This window comes from Martes martes (genome assembly GCF_963455335.1).
Source record: "Martes martes genome assembly, chromosome: 5".
NCBI lineage: Eukaryota > Metazoa > Chordata > Mammalia > Carnivora > Mustelidae > Martes > Martes martes.
This window is the reverse complement of record NC_137892.1, coordinates 92,665,729-92,687,539: the sequence shown is the minus strand read 5'-3', so window position 1 is coordinate 92,687,539 and position 21,811 is coordinate 92,665,729. Positions and strand designations below refer to the sequence as shown.

Here is a 21,811-nt window from a genome sequence, read left to right as displayed (position 1 = left end):
ACTAAGGAGATTAATAAGGTAGATGATCAAACCTAACAGTGTTGGTTATAGTTCTTTTTTAAAAAAAAACCAAATTAAAATTCTTAATTTGTTAGCCTTACATGAGATGTTATGATCCAGTAGAGAATACTATGTGATTGCATATGGGAAAGTACCAGTAGAGGCTCTGAACCAAGAGTCATCATGAACTCTTCTTCCTGACCACACACCGGCAAGTCTTGTTACTACTGTAACATATTATAATAAATACTCACCTCCTAGCTGTAAAATGACAACATTGACATGACAGTAACTTAAATGTTTCTTTGTGGCTTCTCTTACTTAGTCCTGCGGTAACGAGTGTCCATTATTTGCTTGATTTCCTTTAAATTTACTCTTACCGCATATATGTATTCCTAAAAATTACATTTTGGTTTTAATTGTTTTGACTTTATAAAAAGAGTATCCTACTATATATAATCTTTAGGACTTTTTTTTTAAACTCAAAATTATATTGCTATGATTCATCCATCTTGTTATGTTTAGCCAAGGCTCATTTACTGTGACCATTGTATACTATTCCATTCTGTGACTAAGTCATGGCTCACTTGTTCATATCAACTGTAGTAAGCGTTTGAGTTGTTCCAGGGTTTGCCATGACAAATAGTGATATGAACATTCTCATACATATATCGTAGCATACAAATGCAGCTAATTCTCCAGTAATAAAGCTCAGTTAATTACATTTTCCTCTAGCACATCTGTACTAAGAACGGAATCTTTCTGCTGGAGTTTTCTACATTCCAAAAGGATTTAAGCAAAAATTCATGGGAAGTTTCCAGGATGATAAATTCCTGTAATGCAGTCTTACTGAAATCAAGAATACTGATGTATTTTCTTATATTTAAGTTTAGAAAATGTTTTGCTCATATAATTTGGGCAAGTGCAGCTGTGAAAACCAGCGAATTCTGTCTTTCCATGCAAACAATTTACCCTTTGACCGGTTTGACAAACCTGAGGATATTGCTGAAACTCTTCCCTACCTTTACTCAGAGTTTAACTCCAGTTTATTCACTTAATATTTATGAAGTATGTATGTGTGTCCAGCACTGTGCAACACTCTATTCTTGTACCAGGAGAACAGCTTCGGGTTTTTTCCTATTCTTAGGCAGAAAGGTAGCTAGTCTTAGAAGTGTCAAAAACGTGGTCTGGAGAGGCCAGAATTTGTATGTTTATTTATCCTGTGTATTTAGGACTGAGAAACTTTAAAAAACAAACAAGTAAGACCCCTCAGATCCCATAGGTGACAGAAAAAGCAGAGAACTCTCAGAAATTAGTTGACGAACATTCAAGTGGCAATGAGTTGAAATAAAAATGCTATTTTCTTTCTTACATTCATCATGTTTTTATTTAGACACAAATTTCTTGAAGAGTAGGATATGCATCCAGGTTTTTAAGAAGATGGTTTTCTATTTAGAAGATGTGGTCATGTGTCTTCCACTTACAGGTACACGGTAGGATCACTCAAGTCACAGTTTTCAATATGTATGTGGGATTGTATGCCAGGATAGACTTTCTGCAAGGGCAGTAGAGTTCCTAGTTTTTCTCCCTTCTTGATAGAGCCTTTATATTTAATTGGCTTAATGTAGAACATTTTAATACAGAAACCTAAAAGAAATCAGAAGTTAATTTAGTCAATATCTGGGTTTCAGTAGCTTCAAATCAGAAATTCAAAAAATAAGAACAGAAATGAAAGAGAAAACAAAAAGAAATGAGACTTGATTGAACTCAGTGAGGGAACAGAAGAAGACATCAAAATCATATCAGAGATGAAGACTGGATGTCCAAGAGAGAGTAGATTAAAATGAAAATTTAATGAAGACACTGAGGAATAGCAGAAAGCACTAGGCTGCTGAGAAAATTGAAACTTTTATCATATTTTTTTGTTCTTACCCAGAATAATTTCAACTCCAAGACCTAGTTTAATAAAGTGATTAGACTTTAAAGAAAAAGAAAAATGGACATAATTGGCACAAAAATGCAAATCTTACTAAGTACTAAAAGAAAAAAAATTAAAAACAAAGACCCACCAAATAAGGTTAATTTAATACTATAATTATGATGTAATATGACAATGTTGGGATGCATACATGAGGTAAATCTATAAATGTTAACTCCTCTGTTAAAAAAAAAAAAAAATTCCTGCTGGCTTGAGAAGCAAAACCCAGTTCTATGTTGTATCCAGTAAAACACAATGCAGTGTTAAGTTAAGTTACAGTGGGTTAAGCATTCATTTCATCTCAGGTCTTGATCTCAAGATCCTGGGGTAGAGCCCCATATCGGGTTCCCTGCTGAGCAGGGAGTCTGCTTCTCCCTCTCCCTCTTCCCCTCCCCCTGTTAGTGCTCTCTCTGTCTCTTTGTTACTCTTGCAAATAAATAAATAAATAAAATCTTTAAATAAAAAAAGAAAAAGGCAAAAAATTAAGGGCTATATCAAGATTTGTCAAGCAGATGGAAATAATAAGGCAAGCAAGGGTTATGATTCTGTTATCAGAGAGTAGAACCCAAGCCAAAAATCACAGAAACAAGACAAAGGAGGACAATTTATACTGCAGTTATACTGCAATTAAACAAGATGAAGGAGAATTTATGCTACAATATGCAAATATATATAATTATTTATACTGAAAGATACAATGAAGATACAGCAGTTACAATTGTCCAAGGACAGATAACACAGAAACCATGTGTAGAAAGCAGAGACTATCTGAGATACTGGAAGAAATAGAAACCCACTAGTAATAGAAGATTTTAACACACATATGCATGAAAACAGGGCAAGTGGACAGAAAACATAAGAAACGCCTTAGAATTGTAGCTATCCACCATGGTAACCATTAACCACATGTGGTTAGTCTGCACCTGAAATGTAGCTAATCTGAGTTAGATTTACTTAAAAGTATAAGATGCATGCTGGATTTTGAAGACCGTACAAAGAAGGTAAAATATTAGTAATTTTTATGTTGCATTTTGAAATTATAATATTTTAAAGATATGTGGTAAAATAAAACATTATTAAAATTAATTTTCAGTGTTTTTTAACTTTCTTAACTACTAGAAAATTTTGAATTATATGTGTGACTTTTATTTCTGTTGGACAGTACTGCTATAGAAAATCTAAGCAAAATCAATACAGTATGTCTACACATTAAACAGAATATGTGCACAGCCTCAACAATATGACAACTACTAATACAACAGTGCAGAGAGACCTAAATAAATGGAGGCTATAACATGTTTACGCATTGGAAGACTCATTACTTTTAAGATCTCTGTTCTTCTTGATTTGACCTATATAATCAGGGCAAACCCAATCAAAGTCCCAGCAGAATTTTTGGTGGAAACTGATAAGCTGATTCTATAATGTATCTGGAAATGCAAGTGACCAAGAATTGTCAAGGCAATCTGAAAGAAGGACAGAAGTTGAAAGATTTATACTATCAGATATCAAGATGTATTTTAATGCTACAGTAATTAAGGCAGTGTGGTATTTGTGCAAGATTGACCCACCGACCAATGAAACACAGTAGAAAGACCAGAAACAGACTTATTTATATTCAGACCACAATCTATGACAATAGATACTATACTGCAATACAGTAGGGGAGATAACAGTCTTGTCAAGTTAATGGTACTAAGTCAGGCACCAATATGAGGAAAAAGATTTTGATCCCTACCTCATTCCTTACACAAAACCAAATCCCAAATGGATTGTAAATTTAAATATGAAAGATGAAAACAGTATTTTTATGATTTTAGGGTGAGAAATGGGTCTTAGATAAAAAGTATGTTGACAATAAAGGAAAATACTAAATTAGATTGCACTAAAAGTAAGAATTTTGTATTAAAAGATAGCATAAAGAAAGTGAAAGGTAGGGGCTCTTTGGTGGCTCAGTTGTTTAAGCGTCTGTCTTTGGGTCAGGTCATGATCCCAGGGTCCTGGGATCGAGTCCCGTATCAGGCTCCTTGCTCAGTGGGGAGCCTGCTTCTCCCTCTCCTTCTGCCTGCTGCTCTGCCTACTTGTGATCCCTCTCTCTCTCCATCTCTCTCTCTCTCTCTGTCAAATAAATAAATCTTTTAAAAAGAAAGTGAAATGTAACTCATGAAGTGGGAGAAGATATTTACAACACACAGATCTGACAGAGGACTCGTATGTACAATATACCAAAAACTCCTATATACCAGTAAGAAAAGTCAGAAAATACAGGGCAAAATACTTGAATAGGCACCTTGCAAAATATAATATCCATGTCATCAATAAATATGAAAAGGTACTCAGCTGCATTAGCCATCAGGGAAATGCACATTAAAGCCAATGAGATACCGCTACATACTCATCAGAATGGCTGAAATGAAAAAAGTAAATAGCATCAAATATTGTGCATGGAGCAATTGGAACGTTTATGCACTCCTGGTCGGCGTATACATTGGAAGTAATACTCAGGGAAACTGTGGCAGTGGTGGCTAACGTGGAAGGTGAACACAGCCCAAGTGACCCAGCATGCCCATTCCTACAGCAGTCTGCCCTCACTGTGTCGATGCCAATTATGCATCCTGGAACTGGGGAAATGGCCACAGAGTGGATGTATGGACACAGTGGGACCACTGTCAGATGGACCCTGATGAGAAACTACATTGATCACCTGAACCTGGAAGCCTGTAGTCTGATTGGTTAACCACAGTGGCCTTTTGGATGTCCAGAATTAGTGTCCTCTTTGAGTGAGTATCCAGTAATCTCTGAGAAGCCCAAGTGTTTCTTCTTCCCCAGTGTGCACCCGTCCTGCTAAATAGCTGCAGGTCCCATTGAGGATAGCTAGAAGTAAGTTTTATGGTATTAATTTTTGGCTGCGTGACAGAGCCCTTCTTCAAAGGGACCCAGTCCTGGTTTCTTTCAAGGGGCTCTGGGATCATAAACTGGCTTGAGCCTGGCATTTGGTAGGGGGTAGGGAGAGGTTTTATGTCCCACTCTTGTGATGATTGAAGTCACAATTTTGTTCATCGGAGTTCCCATTTGCACAAATAAATCAGGGTTTAGTAGGCTGCCCATTTGTTCAGCTCCTGGGTCACTGTAATTAACCAGACAATGCCACAGATCTCTGTGCTTCAGACGAATCTGATTAGCACTTCAGCTGTGTTGCCCTCTGGGTAACCATGCCAACCTTGGCCTTGCCTCCTAAGTGCACCCTGTCCAGTGGCAGCAGTTTCTCTTGTCATTTCACGCATACAGAGGACAGCCACCATAGAGATCCTTGAGGACCTGACGTCCCTCACAGAATGTTTCTTACAGCTGGGATGAGGGCAGTGCCCTCCAGGCCCACTCCCAACAGGACTGCACATTATGTTCGTTACAGGACATGTGCAGGAAATTTCATAGCATTTTCTAAGTCAAAACTGGATGCTGCAGAAATATCCATTTAGAGAAGGGTAATTACATAGATGAAGATGTATGCATATAATGGAACAGTCTACATCATTGAGAACGAAATGGCATGCAAAACAAATCTTGCAAACATGAGTGGAATGAAAGAACCCCACAAAGAAGACTGCAGTACTGTTTAATTCTGTTTATATCATTTCCCAAGATAGGCAAAACTAGTGTATGGTGGTGTAGTGATTATCCTTGTGGGAGGAATGAGTATATGTAGCACAGGGGGAGGTCTCTGGGATCCTGCTGATTTTATTTTTTCCCTTGATTCAGGTGCTGGTTACATAGGTGTTCTCACTTTGTGAAAGTTTAGGAGCTGCGTGCTTATGCTTTGTGCACTTTTCTGTGTGAATGTTAGACCTCAGTGGATTAAAAAAACAAACAAACAACCTCCACCCCAAAAAACAGATAGGAATAGGCCCATACCTGGAGTACTAGATGACACAACTTTACCTAGAACATGAAGGCCTTGAAAATATTTCTAGTCAACTTTTGCAGAAATACCATTTTAGAAGTGTGGGATTTTGGTAAATGAAAATATCTATTTATTCTAGTAAATACTCTTGAAAGTGATTTTGTTTGTAGGCTATTAGACTAAACCACATGGGCCACAAGAAGAAAGTCCTTCGATTGGCTGTGGGGTTAGGTAGAGTATGTGCATAAACATCTCAGGGGAGGGACTTTTTAGTTTGGTACCCTATGTTCTTTCTATTATAGATGTCACCTTTTTGAATTAAGTATGAAACTTCAGTATATGGCAAATTCATTAAATAGATAAGCATCAAACATTTCCAGTATGTGTCCCAGGTGTATACAACACCTCTTACCTCTTCCAGATATCCGAACACCATTATTAATGGCATTTTTGTTTTTATATGGCTTCTCTTGGCCCACAATCATTCCAGTGAAAGGTGCATACACAGTGGATCCATCAGAGCACAAGACATCCACACCCTGGTGAAGCCTGTGAGTTCTAGAATGTAAATAAGAATGAACAGACTGAGGAACTGCCCTAGGAACTTTTTTTGTCCAGAAACGGGGTGTTAACTCATTGTTCTCAGGCTAGGATATCAAACCCTAGAACTGGAGAACATGTTGGGATGTCCTTTCTCTTCTTTATCTAAATTTTAACCTCCCCCACTGAAGTTAGTAATAACCATATTGTAAAGATTAAAACATTTCAGATATTATTTGGTATGTAGACAGCCTTTAAGAATTTATGAACTGTGGTTATTATATGGCATTTTGGGGAAATGAGCCAATCTATGTAAGCAAATTTTATAGATACATGAATCTTGACCCCTTCAAGTCCACTTAAAAAGTTGTCTTTTTATGGAGACCTATTATAAATGAATTAATTACCCTCATCTTACTTATGTCTCAGTAATCCCAAAGTGATTATAAACATCATTTACTGTTGGGGCATGTGGGTGGCTCCAGCTATGAAGCATCTAACTCTTGGTTTTGGTTCAGGTAGTGATCTTGGGGTCATGGGATAGAGCCCTGAGTTGGGTTGTCTTCTCATTGTGGAGTCTGCTTGGGATTCTCTCTCTCCCTCTCTCCAGTAAATAAATAAATATTTTTTAAAAATCATTTACTGTATATGATATTTTAGTACAGTGAGTTTAATACTCCTGAGTTTATCAGAGTGAATGGAGCACAAACACAAAATGACCCCAGCTTGTGAGATTTCTAAGTTGTTTCTGACAACCCCCACTATTGTCCTTATGCCCACTCTTGCCAACCTCTTCCCCTTTGTAAAAGGCTAGCACCTGAAAAATCAGATTCATGATGATTGTTGGATGTTTGTCGGCCTCCCTCTTTATTATATGCTGTGTTCCCAATTCAGAGTCCGTCCTTGAAGCAGAGGTCTTGGAAGCTGCTCTAAAGACATTAGTACAGCTGCTTTCACCCCTGGATCCTACTGTCAGAGGGAGATGACTGTGAGCACTTGAGGCAAGGACATTAAGCAAAGAGGTAAGAACCATAAGAATACCTTTGGGCCGTGTACTGGCCACAGCCGTGACTGTCACATGTCCTGATCTCATTGGAAGACTTGCCAGCGCAGATATTAGCCCATGGTCCAGCCAGTGCTAAAAAAGAGAAACATGAGAAGCAGATTTTCTGACCTCACATATTTCCAGTCTCTCTTTATCTTATATGTCTCCCAGTGGATTCAAAAATTCTGTTTTCACTATAGCTTTTCTCTAACTTTCTATAGGTTGTGGGCAGGTCTTCCTTTTAACTCCTGATTCAGACGGAAAATTAGCTTTTTCCATGGCCATAAAATAACTGTTTTATTACATACAGTGTATTTGTAACTGTTTATTTGTAAGCATAAATACATCTCCATCGTTATAATCTGTTTCAGGTTATTGACTAATGAGTGACATAGATTGTGCTTTTCAAATTTTCTTTGCTTATTACTTGGGACCATTATGTTCAGGTTAAGCAAAAATGAACAGCGTGGGTCAAAGAAATAATTCTAGAAATTCTAAAGTAACTTTGAAATGTTCCCTTACTGCCAGTCTTAATAACCAAATCCAAGAAAATGTTTGAATTAAAAGAGGAGACAGACTCTGAACTAGCAAAGTTTATTTAGCACTAAATAAATCTCTTTCATATTTGCAAACATGAAAGAGGGAGATTCTTAGAAATAAGAACTTGTCAGACCAATTTAGAGTGGAAAGAAAAGAAAAGGGAAAGAAGGAAGTAGAAGTAATTATATGAAAAATTATATAGCAGTAAAGCATGGAGGAGGGGCTGGTTCTCTCAGTGTATTTTATCTGCACTTGTTTGAGGTATAGCTTCTCTTTAATATGGTAAGCAGTAAATACTCAATTGAGTTAAATTTCCTAGGCTTTCGATGTTAATATTCATAGAGAGATGCAGTTAGCAAACTCATCTTTTTATTATGAAATAAACTAACAAAATAGAAGCAAAAACAAGAATGAGCTAATTTGTTGATTTTATTTAAAGATATTTTACTATTCATTGATATACGTGGTATAAGAGGAGCCACAGAATATGGCCTTTTGTATATTCTTTAATATACTTTTTAGAAGATGGGTTTCAGATGTCTTATACCTTTGAGCCAAGCTTCAAGTCAATATCTTGATCGAGATATAATACCATCACTTTGGCAACAAATATTTATCCCTGGGAATTGAGGCAGATATTAGACAATTTATTAAATGACTCATTTTTTCCTCCTGATTCTTAAGGGAGTGTTCCCCTTGTCTTCATCCATACCAGTTGCTATTATCAGGAATTCTCCAAATCAAATTCTCACACAGACTTTTTATTTTCTAATGATGTTCCAATTAAATCCTAGACCAAGACTGATAAACCTTTCTTTAAGTCCTCCATTCTACTTTTATGTTTCCCTCATTAAAGAGTGGAAATCATGGAGGACCTCCCACCCCTGACCATGTATTCTTCCTAGTCCATTTTCAGTAGTCAACCATGTAAGTTTCTGTTGTGGTTGTGATATTAATGACTTTTAAATCTTTTATTAAATTTTTTTTCTAAATTAGCCAAGTTTCTAAAATTGTTTTTGACTTACCAGTTGAAATCAAGACAGCAGAAAGAAGGACTCCTGTGGAAAACATTTGGCTTTTGCTTTATGATGTTTCTTCCTCTGACAGTTTGAATTGCCCCCACGCTCTTTGAAAAAGAGCCAAGTTTGAATTATTTAGCCTCAGAATGTTGCATCTCTCATTAATTTAGTGTGAGACACACACAAAAAATACGAGAATGAAGCAAGTCCAAGTTGAATATTCCCTGGGTACCTATTTGGTTCACATGTAGGACCTATGTAAAAGTGTTTGATCTGGAGAAGAAGGTAATTTTATTGGAAATGCTGACTAAATATTAACAGAAAATGATAAGGCTAGGTGACTGTCTTCTGGGCTGTGGCTGGCTTCCTGAAAGATTGTGTACATAGAAAAAATACAAAAATATACACAGATTAACTTTAGGATAATAAGTACCTCTGAAGAGGGAGGGAAATAGAATTATGGAGGGGTAGACAGAATGCTTAAACTCTAAAATCCTTTGTAAAAAGCATGAGAAGCAAATGGATCAAAGTATGAATTAATTATCAGAGGTAGATATATGGTTATTGGTATATTAATATATGTGATTTTCTGTATATTTCAAGTATGTGTCAACACCTCCTTCTTGTTATGTGTAATATTATATGAGGCCCTGGGATTTTCTTTGGAAACATCCCCATGTAAGTAATTTGTCAGTGGCTGCAGGAGACTGAGATTGTCACCTCAGTTTTCCCTCCCTGCATCCCCACCCTTCCCATGTTCTCTTCAGAGGCAGGGGAGCTTTCCCAACCTTTGCTGTGTGTCTCAGCTCTGCAGCCCGCTTCGACCAATCAAGTGAGACACAAGTGACAGTTCACGAGTAGAGCCTGAGCCCTACAGGGAATTGTCTCTCCCCTTCTTGTGCTCTGCCTTCACTGTGCAGACAGCCTTCCCGGACTAACTTGCGGGCCCCTGGAAGAGGGTGAAAGTCACATGGAAGGGATCCACCCTAGTCAGGCCGCCCCACCTACAGCCAGCCTGGCACACCCCTTCATTTACATTAGAAAACCATCAGCTCTCAGAGTTACAGAGCACAGTAAAGGAAATATTAAGGGAGTTAAAGCAAATACAAGCTAGCCAACCAAATGTGCTCTGGAGGAGACTGACTTATGTCCATTTTGAAGTGGTAGCCCAGGGCCTGAAGGCACTCTCACTGTTTCTTGTGTATTGTCAGGGATTGTAAGGAAGGTTGAGGTGATAGCTACATAGTAGAGATTGTTTGTTTAGAGACTCTGACCTGTTAGTAGACAACGTTGAGTTATCTATTTTTGAGTCAGACTTTCATCTTCTCTGAGCTGTACTTCCTCACAAGGAAATGTATGTGGATGTCAGGTTACTTGTTGGGCTATAGTTACGGAAGGATGTTTAACGTTTGCAAGATAAGGTCAACTATCAGCATAAGTTGACCTCTCATGTCTCCCCCATGCCTCATGCCTGGACCATTTTATTTTTATTAGCACTTTCACGAAAGGTAAAGGGGTCAGGAGAAAGAGGAGAAATTCAAACTGGCTATAATTCCGGTTTGAGGGCAGTGGTATTAAAAACTGCTTCCTGTATCGAGACTAACTAGAAATGACTTGCCTCTTTTACCACATTGTTCTCCTTTCCTGTTAGAAAGGTTTGCAGTAGAATAACATGAGAGCTCACACACTTGATGGACTCGATTGTTTCCTCTTGTCTCATCCCTGCTTCTCTGTAACTCTGTCTCTGCTTCCTCCGAGGTAGGAAGTAAACTCACCCCAAAATGCCAGAGTGAGGGGACTGGTTGGATTCCAGGAGTTGATGAACAAATTGGTTCTGATTTAAAACCACTGAATCCTATACTTTGATTAGCCAAAGAAAACACTTGATCTTATTTTAGGGCTAATACTATTCTTTTGTAATGATTTATTTATTTTTAATAAGTAGCTGTATTTATTGTTCTGATTATGCAAGTAATGGATTCTTTTTTTTTTTTTCAAGATTTTATTTATTTATTTTAGAGAAAGGGAGAGGGAGCTGGGGGAAGAACAGAGGAGGAGGGAGAGAACCCCAAGCAGACTCCATGCTGAGCTCAGAGCCCCATACCGGACCTGATCCTGCAACCCACATGCAGCATAGAGCCCAGTTGAGGACTTGATCTCATTACCCTGAGACCCAAACCTGAGTCAAAATCAAGACTTGGACGCTTAACCAACCACCCAGGTGCCACTGTAATATATTTTTATGGCATAAATTACCTCCCCCCTCCCAACATTTCAGAAAAGTATGAACATTCCCCACTAACATTTTTGGGTATATGTGTTTCTCTCGTAATTTTCACCCAGTCTCTCTTGTTCAGGAAAATATCCATATCCTATTAAATACTCTCTTCACCTGAGCATAACACTAGAAGTTAAATGCAAGAAAAGACTATGGATTTTAATAGAATACTAAATAATGGAAGAGTTGATATTTTGGGTATGTCTGAGTGCTTCCATTTGGGAAAATTTACATGAAACCTTTTTGGTTTTCCCTAGCTGTGGGAACAGTGGGTGAGAGGGCAAGGATACTATTTCTTAATAACTTTGATATTTGGTTCGATCTGCAATTCAGAGGCCTTTGTGAAAGGGGGGAGGCCAGTGTGTTTTGCAAAGGGTTGTTGGCCTGGGTCACCTGACCAAACATACAGACTCTCTCCTCCTACGTTTTACTGGGATAAACCTATCTAGAAACAGCATGTTGTGTTAAGTTACTGATTTATTAAACAAATGCATTCTGAAACCTGAAATAAGTCCAGAACTGCTCCACTAAAGTCAGCCCTAGTCGTGATTAGAATAAAGAAGGCATTAAATACATGTTTTGGCTAATAGAAGACTCAGCCTCATGATGAGGCTCCATTTGGCATCTTCCATCTCTGATTCAAGAATGCTGAGTGAACATTTAAATTCTTTCTACCTTCATCAACTCCCATTTCCCCTTTCCTGTCATTCCCTCACAAATCCTCTGTGTAGACAAAGAACAGTTAACAATTTTAAGTATGAGACATTAGTCACCACAGCTTTGAGAGGTGAAATTAGCAAGGGGGTGGCACTTGATTACAAAAATAATTTTAACATGGGGAATTGTTCCCAAGTTTTCTAAAGTATGGGGTGTTTGACTTCTCCTGGGAAACAGGAACTTAAAGAAGCATTTTTTAATAAGCCATTTACTTTGTCATTGATGGAATAATGGAAGGGATAGGTTGTGGTCCTTAGAATGGAGCATTCAAATTTCTGTGTTTTAAATTAAGTTCTGTACTACTGAAAGCAGAAAGCTATCTTTATGAAATGTAGACACAGCACTTCAAGGTTAGAGGGATGTCACCTGGAGGTTTTCTGGCCAGAGACCCCTGAAGGAACATTGTCTATCTCAGAGTGGCAGCTATGCCGGTGCAGGTAGCATGACTTCCCTGCCTGTGTTCAAGGCAGACACTATGTATCAAGCATGTTCCTCTGTCAAACTATTCAGGCATGTCCTCATGATCTTGCTCATTGTGGATTCTTTCTCACAATTATATAATTATATAAATAATTATATTGAAATTAGCATCTCGATTGAAATCTACTTGTCATTCTTGATTGAGGCGAATTTACCTTCATCCAGAATCTGGCTTTTGGTTTTTATTCAGTATCCCAGAGTTTGAGGCGGGGCAAGTGATTCAGGTTCATCAAGTTACTGGAGGTTAAATAAATGAACACAGAGGTAGGTAGGTAGGTAAGTAGGTATGATTTTCAGTGGAGGTGATTTCTCTCTAATGACAGGATGTGCTCCCTTCTTGATGTTAGAACTTTGGGAAAGTGGTTTGATGAATATAGAATGAGAGCAATAAGAGATTAAGAATTTTAAGGGGTTTTCCAACCATGTGGAATCTCTCTCTCTCTCTTTTGATAAAATGGACTGGAAAATGTTTCCATCTTGGGTGACACCAAATGGGCCCATGAACCTCAGTCTCATAGATTCCCTCTCTGGGTCTCTGGACCCATGTTCTTCAACTGGGAGAAACTGGAGGTAGGAAAGATGAAAATATGAGTGTTTTTTCAGGATTTGAGAATGAGCCAAGAGGAATAACTACTGTATGTAGTAAATGTGTGTGTTTTTTATATCTGCTAACAGATATAAAATCTTCTTAAAATTAACATTTAATTAACATTATAAAATTTACCCTTTTAACATAGTTCAGTGGTTTCAGTATATTTACAAAGTCATGCAGTCATCACCACTGTCTAATTTCAGAATACTTTTATCACTGCAAAGGAAAAACCTTACACTTTAGTAATCACTCCCCATTCCTACTATCTCCTAGCACCTAGCACCTATAAATCTACTTTTCCTCTTTATGGATTTGCCTATTCTGGACATTTCATGTAAATGAAATCGTACAATATGTGGCCTTTTCTGTCTCTCTTTTCTTTCTTTCTCTCTTTCTCTCACTCAGCATAATGTTTTCAAGGTTATCCATGTTGTAACATGTATCACAACTTTATTCCTTTTTATGATTGGATAATAAATAGTCCATTGCATGAATATGCTACATTTTGTAGTTGGTGGACACTTAGGTGGTCTTCACTTTTGGCTCTGATGACTATATGATGTCTGTATGATGACTATGATGGCCATATGGCTGTTATGCACATTCAGCTACAAGTTTTGTGTGGACATGTATGTTAGTTCCCTTGGGTTTGTCTCTAGGAGTGGAATTGCTGTGTGTTTAACTTTTTTGAGAAACTGTTAAACTGTTTTCCAAAACAACTACATCAGTTTATATTTTTGCACCAGCAATGCATGAAAGTTCCATTTTCTCCACATCCCTACCAACAGTTGTTATTATTTTTCTTTTTAATTATAACTATCCAAGGGGACATGTAGTGGTATCTCATTGTGGTTTTGATTTGAATTTCTCTCATAAGCAATGAGGCTGAACATCTTTGCATGCACTTATTGCCCATTTGTATATCTTCCTTGGAGAAATGTGTATTTAAAAGTTCTGCCCAATTTTTAATTGAGTTATTTATCCTTTTATTGTTCAGTTGTAAGAGTTCTTTTCATATTCTAGATACTAGTCTTTGTCAGATACATGATGTGTAAATATTTTGTCCCACCACATGTGTTGTCTTTTCACTTTCTTTGATGATGTTCTTTGAAGCACAGAAGTTTTTAATTTTGATGACATTTACTGTAATTTCTCCCTTTGGCTTTTGTGTTTTTTAGGTGTCATATCTGAAAAATCTTTGTCTGATCCAAGGTCATGAAGATTTATGCCTTTGTTTTAAGAGTTCAGAATTTTGCATTTAGGAAATGTATTTTGATCCATTTTGAGTTAATTGTTGTTTATAGTATGAAGCAGGGAGTACAAATTTATCATTTTTGTATGTAGATATCCAGTTTTCCCAGTACCATTTGTTAAAAAGACTTATATTTCCCTCATTTACTTTTTTTTGGCACCCTTGTTGGAATTCTGTACTGTCAATTCTGTTTCATTGATTTTTATGTCTGTCTCATGTTACTACCACACAGACTTGATTCCTATAGCTTTCTAGTAAATTTCAAAGTCAGGAAGTCTGAGTCTTCCAACTTTTTCTTCTTTTTCATAATTATTTTGGTTATTCTCAATCTTTTGCACTTTAATATGAATTTTAGAATTAGCTTGTTGGTTTCTGGAAAATCTGAAAGGCGGCTGGAATTCTGATAGAGATTGAATTGAATTTTTAGATCCATTTGGGGAATATTGCCATTTTAATGATGTTAACTCCCCAAGTTTTTGAACATGGAATACTTTTCCATTTATTTAGGTTCTCTTTAAATTTATTTTAGTAAGTTTGGTAGTTTTCAAGATACACATCTTGCACTTCATTTGTTAAATGTGTGACTAAGTATTTCTTTTTTTTTTTTTGATGTTGTTATAAATCAAATTGCTTTCTTAATTGCATTTTTATATTGCTCTTTCCTGGGGTATAGAAATACAACTGCTTTTTGTATATATATCTTATAGCCCACAGTCTGGTCAAATCCATTTATTCAGTTTAAGAGTTTTCATTTGTTGAGGGGGAGGAGCAAGATGGTGGAGGAGTAGGAGACCTAAATTTCCTCAGGTCCCAGGAATTCAGCTAGATAGTTATCAAACCATTCTGAACACCTACAAACTCAACAGGAGATAGAAGAGAAGAAGAGCAGCAATTCTGTGAACAGAAAAGCAACAAATTCTGGAAGGTAGGACATGCGGAGAAGTGAATCCGAGGTGACATTTGGGAAGATAGACCGTGGAGGGAGAGGCCGGCTCCCGGCAAGCAGTAGAGCAGCGGGAGCACAAAATTGGACCTTTTAGAAATCTGCTTACTGAGGGACATCACTCCAGTGGTTAAGCTGGGGCAGGGTGGGGGGGGAGTCTCTCTGGGTCATTGTGGTCTTAGGACCTTTGGGGTCACAGAAAGACCAGAGGTGTCTGAGTGTGGCAGAGCCCTCAGATATTGGAGTGGGGAAGCCAGCTGTAGAGACAGAGCCTAGGAGTGGGCTCTCAACTTGGGGTTGCCATAAACCATGAGCCCAAGCACAGTTGGGCCACTGCTCTTCCATCAGGGACCCAACAAGCAGCAGAGCCGGGGAAACTCACCTTCCTCCTCCAGGAGGAGCAGTAAGGGAGTGCATGGCAGGAATCTGCTGGGTTTGGAGACTCCAAATGGAGCCATGTTCCAGAGATAGAAACACTGTCACAGGCCTGGTGAGCTCGGAGTGCGGCCAGAGACCAGGGAGACGGGAGTGATTGACTGCTTTTCTCTCAGGGCACACTGAGGAGTGCGGCCCTGAGTTCTTGATTCCTACAGGGCTGGAGATCGGGAGGTTGCCATCGTCATTCCCATCCTCCAAAGCCGTATGGAAAGCATTCAGGGAACAAAAGCTACCAAGAGCAAACTGAGCAGATTACTTAGCCTGGCTCCTGGCAAGGGTGGTGCAATTCTGCCTTGGGCAAAGACATTTGAAAATCACTGCAACAGGCCCTTCCCCCAGAAGGTCAGCAAGAACATCCAGCCAAGACCAAGTTTACTGATCAATGAGAACTGCGGAACTCCAGAGCTAGGAGAATACAGCACGTGGAATTCATGGCTTTTCCCCCATCATTCTTTAGTCTTGCAAAATTAATTTTTAAATTTTTCGGTTTTTTTCTTTTTCTATTTTTTTAAATTTTGCTACTTTCCTTTTTCAACCAGCATCTTATCAATTCGTTTTAAAAAATCTTTTTAAATTTTCATTTTTACAGTCATATTCCATACCTTCATCGTATTTACCCTTATTTTTTACATCTATAAGTTCTTCTTTCTTTAAAATTTTGGGAGGCAGTTTGTTCTAAGAGACCAAAATATACCCAAAATCTAGTGTGTGGCTCTGTTCTATTCACCAGCCTGATGAATTTTTTTTCCCTTTCTTTTCCCCCTGGTTTCGGGTCTCTTCTGATTTGTTTAGTGTATATTTTTCTGGGGTTATTGTTTCCCTTTTAGCATTTTGTTCTCTCATTCATCTATTCTTCTCTGGACAAAATGACAAAAATGGAAAAACTCACTTCAGAAAAAAGAACAAGAGGCAGTATGGACAGCCAGGGACCTAATCCATACAGACATTACTAAGCTGTCAGAACCAGAGTTCAGAATGACAATTATAAAGATGCTAGCTGGGCTCGGAAAAAACATAGAAGATACTAAAGAATCCCTTTCTGGAGAAATAAAAGAACTAAAATCTAACCAATTGAAATAAAAAAGGCTATTAATGAGGTACAATAAAAAATGGGGGCTTTAACTGCTAGAATAAATGAGTCAGAAGAGAGATTTAGTGATATAGAAGACCAAATGATGGAGAATAAAGAAGCTGAGAAAAAGAGAGGTAAACAACTACTGGATGATGAGGGGAGAATTCGAAAGATAAGTGATATCAGAAGACAAAACAATATTAGAATAATTGGGATCCCAGACGAAGAAGAGAGAGAGGGGGGCAGAAGGTATATTGGAGCAAATTATAGTGGAGAACTTCCCTGATATGGGGAAGGAGACAGGCATCAAAATCCAGGAGGCACAGAGAACTCTCAAAATCCATAAAAATAGGACAACACCCCATCATTTAATAGTAAAACTTACAAGTCTCAGAGACAAAGAGAAAAATCCTGAAAGCAGCTCAGGACAAGAGGTCTGTAACCTACAAAGGTAGAAGTATTAAATTGGCAGCACACCTATCCACAGAGACCTGGCAGGTCAGAAAGGACTGGCATGATATATTCAGAGCACTAAATGAGAAAAATATGAAGCCAAGAATAGTATATCCAGCTAGGCTGTCATTGAAAATAGGAGGAGAGAGAGAAAGCTTCCAGGACAAACTAAAACCAAAGAATTTGTAAACACCAAACCAGCCCTACAGGAAATACTGAAAGGAATCCTCTAAGCAAAGAGAAAGCCTAAAAGTAACAGACCAGAAAGGAACGAAGACATATACAGTAACAGTCACCTTACAGACAATACAATGGCACTAAATTCATGTCTTTCAATAGTTGCTCTAAATGTAAATGGGCTAAGTGCCCCAATCGAAAGACACAGGGTATCTGAATGGATAAAAAAGTGTAAGACCCATCGATATGCTGTCTACAAGAAACTCATTTTAGACCCAAAGACACCTCTAGATTTAAAGTGAGGGGGTGTAAAACAATTTACCATGCTAATGGACATCAAAAGAAAGCTGGGCTGACAATCAGATTTCAAACCAAAGACTATAATAAGTGATGAGGAAGGACACTTTATCATACTTAAAGGGTCTTTCTAACAGGAAGATCTCATAATTTTAAATATCTATGCCCCTAACATGGGAGCAGCCAATTATATAAGCCAATTAACAACAAAATCAAAGAAACACATAGACAATAATACAATAATAGTAGGGGACTTTAATACCCCTCTCAGTGAAATGGACAAGTCATCTAAGCAAAAGATCAACAAGGAAATAAAGGCTTTAAATGACACACAGGACCAGATGGACATCACAGATGTATTCAGAACATTCCACTCCAAATCAACAGAACACACATTCTTCTCTAGTGCACCTGGAACATTCTCCAGAATAGATCACATCCTGGGTCACAAACCAGGTCTCAACTGGTACCAAAAGATTGAGATCATTCCCTGCACATTTTCAGACCATAATGCTCTGAAGCTAGAACTCAATCACAGGAGGAAAGTTGGACAGACTCAAATACATGGAGGCTAAAGAACATCCTATTAAAGAATGAATGGGTCAACCAGGAAATTAAAGAAGAATTGAAAAAATTCATGGAAACAAGAAATGAAAACACAACTGTTCAAAATATTTGGGATGCTGTAAAGGTGGTCCTAAGAGGAAAGTATATAGCAATACAAGCCATTTCCAAGAAACAAGAAAGGTCTCAAATACACAACCTAACCCTACACCTAAAGGAGCTGGAGAAAGAACAGCAAATAAAGCTTAAACCCAACAGGAGAAGAGAAGTAATAAAGATCAGAGCAGAAATCAATGAAATAGGAACCAAAAGAACAGTAGAACAGATCAACAAAAGTAGGAGCTGTTTCTTTGAAAGAATTACTAAGATTGATAAATCGCTGGCCAGACTTATCAAAAGAAAAAGAGAAAAGACCCAAATTGATAAAATCATGAATGAAAGAGGAGCATTCACAACCAACACCAAAGAAATACAAACAATTATAAGAACATATTATGAGCAACTATATGCCAGCAAATTTGACAATCTGGAAGAAATGAATGCATTCCTAGAGATGTGTAAACTACCAAAACTGGACCAGGAAGAAATAGAAAACCTGAACAGGCCCATAACCAGTAAGGAGAATGAAGCAGTCATTAAAAGTCTCTAAACAAACAAGAGCCCAGGGCCAGATGACTTCCCAGGGGAATGCTACCAAATATTTAAAGAATTAATACCTATTCTCCTGAAACTGTTCCAAAAATAGAAATGGAAGGAAAATTTCCAAACTCATTCTAGGAGGCCAGCATTACCTTGATCCCAAAACCAGACAAAGACCCTGTCAAAAAGTAGAATTGCAGACCAATATCCCTGATGAACATGGATACAAAAATTCTCACCAAAAAACTAGCCAACAGGATCCAACAGTACATTAAAAGGATTATTCACCACAACCAAGTAGGATTTATTCCTGGGCCGCAAGGTTGGTTCAACATCTGCAAATGAATCAATGTGATACAATACATTAATAAAAGAAAGAACAAGAACCATATGATATTCTAAATACATACAGAAAAAGCATCTGACAAAGTACAGCATCCTCTCTTCATCAAAACTCTTCACAGTTAGGAATAAGGGGTACATACCTCAATATCATCAAAGCCATCTATGAAAAGCCCACAGCAAATATCATTCTCAATAGGGAAAAACAGACCTTTCCCCCTAAGCTCAGGAACACAGTAGGGCTGTCCATTATCACCACTGCTATTCAACATAGTACTAGAAGTCCTAGCCTCAGCAATCAGACAACAAAAAGAAAATGCACCTGAGTCAGCAAAGAAGTCAAACTTTCACTCTTTTGCAGATGATATGATTCTTTGTGTGGAAAATCCAAAAGACTCCACCCCAAAACTGCTAGAACTCATATAGGAATTCAGTAAAGTGTCAGTATATAAAATCAATGCTCAGAAATCAGTTGCACTTCTATACACAAACAACAAGATAGAAGAAAGAGAAATTAAGGAGTTGATCCCATTTCCAATTGCACCCAAAACCATAAGATGTCTAGGAATAAATCTAACCAAAGAGACAAAGAATACTCATGAAAGAAATTGAGGAAGACACAAAGAAATGGAAAAACATTCCATGCTCATGGATTGGAAGAACAAATTGTGGAAATGTCTATGCTACCTAGAGCAATCTACACATTTGATGCAATCCCTATCAAAATACCATCAACTTTTTTCCAAGAAATGGAACAAATAATCCTAAAATTTGTATGCAAATTTTATTGCATTTATTTGCACCAGAAAAGACCCCAAATAGCCAGAGGGGTGTTTAAAAAAAAAAAAGTTAGTGGCATCACAATTCTGGACTTCAAGCTCTATTACAAAGCTATAATCATCAAGACAGTATGATAGTGTCACAAAAACAGACACATAGATCAATGGAACAGCATAGAGAGCCCAGAAGTGGACCCTCAACTCTGTGGTCAACTAATCTTCAACAAAGCAGGAAAGAATGTCCAGTGGAAAAAACCAGTCTCTTCAACAAATGATGTTGGGAAAATTGGACAGCCACATGCAGAAGAATGAAACTGGACCTTTTCCTTACACCACACACAAAAATAGACTCAAAACAGTTGAAAGCCTTCAGTGTAAAACAGAAATCCATCAAAATACTTAGGGAGAACACAGGCACCAATCTCTTTGACCTCAGCCATAGCAACTTGTTCCTAGAAACATTGCCAAAGGGAAGGGAAGCAAGGGCAAAAATGAACTATTGGGACTTCATCAAGATAAAAATCTTCTGCACAGCAAAGGAAATAGTCAACAAAACCAAAAGACAATGGACAGAATGGGAGAAGATATTTGCAAATGACATATCAGATGACAGGCTAGTATCCAAAATCTATAAAGAACTTATCAAACTCAACACCACTCAACTTATCAACACTTAACTTACCAAATTCAACAATTATTTGTCAAAGGATAAATAATCCAGTCAAGAAATGGGCAAAAGACATGAACAGACATTTCTGCAAAGAAGCTATCCAAATAGCCAACAGGCACATTAAAAAGTGCTCAACATCACTTGGCATCAGGGAAATACAAATCAAAACCACAATGAGATACCACCTCACACCAGTCAGAATTGCTAAAATTAACAAGTTAGGAAATGACAGATGTTGGCAAGGATGTGGAGAAAGGGGAACCCTCCTATACTGTTGGTGAGAATGCAAGCTAGTGCAGCCACTCTAGAAAACAGTATGGAGGTTCCTCAAAAAGTTGAAAATAGGGACGCCTGGGTGGCTTAGTTGGTTAAGCAGCTGCCTTCGGCTCAGGTCATGATCCCAGCCTCCTGGGATGAGTCCCACATCGGGCTCCTTGCTCAGCGGGGAGCCTGCTTCTCCCTCTGCCTCTGCCTACCACTCTGTCTGCCTGTGCTCGCTCGTTCTCTCTCTCTAACAAATAAATAAATTTTTAAAAAAAAGTTGAAAATAGATCTACCCTACAACCAAGCAATCACACTACTGGGTATTTACCCTAAAGATACAAATGTAGTGATCTGAAGGGGCACATGCACCCCAGTGTTTATAGCAGCAATGTCCACAATAGCCAAACTATGGAAAGAGCCTAGATGTCCATCCAACAGATGAATGGATAAAGAAGATGTGGTGTATATATATATTCAGTGGAATATTATGCAGCTATCAACCCCCCCCCAGCTGAAATCTTGCTATTCGCAAAGACATGGATGGAACTAGAGGGTATTATGCTAAGCGAAATAAATCAATCAAAGAAAGATGATTATCATATGATCTCACTGGTATGAGGAATTTGAGAAACAAGACAGTGGATCATAGGGAATGGAGGGGAAAATGAAACAAGGTAAAACCAGAGAGGGAGACAAACCATAAGAGACTCTTAATCTCAGGAAACAAACTGGAGGGGAGGGGGGTGGAAGGGATGGGGTGGCTGGGTGATGGACTTTGGGGAGTGTATTTGCTATGGTGAGCACTGTGATTTGTGTAAGACTGATGAATCA

At 38.0% G+C, this 21,811-nt stretch overlaps 1 protein-coding gene across 1 annotated transcript; it reads right to left on the bottom strand.

The window, feature by feature from the left end:
* Positions 1–1,359: 1,359 nt before the first annotated feature.
* LECT2 (leukocyte cell derived chemotaxin 2) lies at positions 1,360–9,279 on the bottom strand. Its single transcript, XM_080803994.1, has 4 exons — positions 9,030–9,279; positions 7,461–7,557; positions 6,292–6,437; positions 1,360–1,647 (listed from the first exon to the last, which is right to left on the bottom strand). The coding sequence occupies exons 1-4, from the start codon at positions 9,073–9,075 to the stop codon at positions 1,481–1,483; spliced, it is 456 nt and encodes a 151-aa protein (XP_080660120.1). The 5' UTR covers positions 9,076–9,279; the 3' UTR covers positions 1,360–1,480.
* Between the last annotated feature and the right edge of the window lie 12,532 nt (positions 9,280–21,811).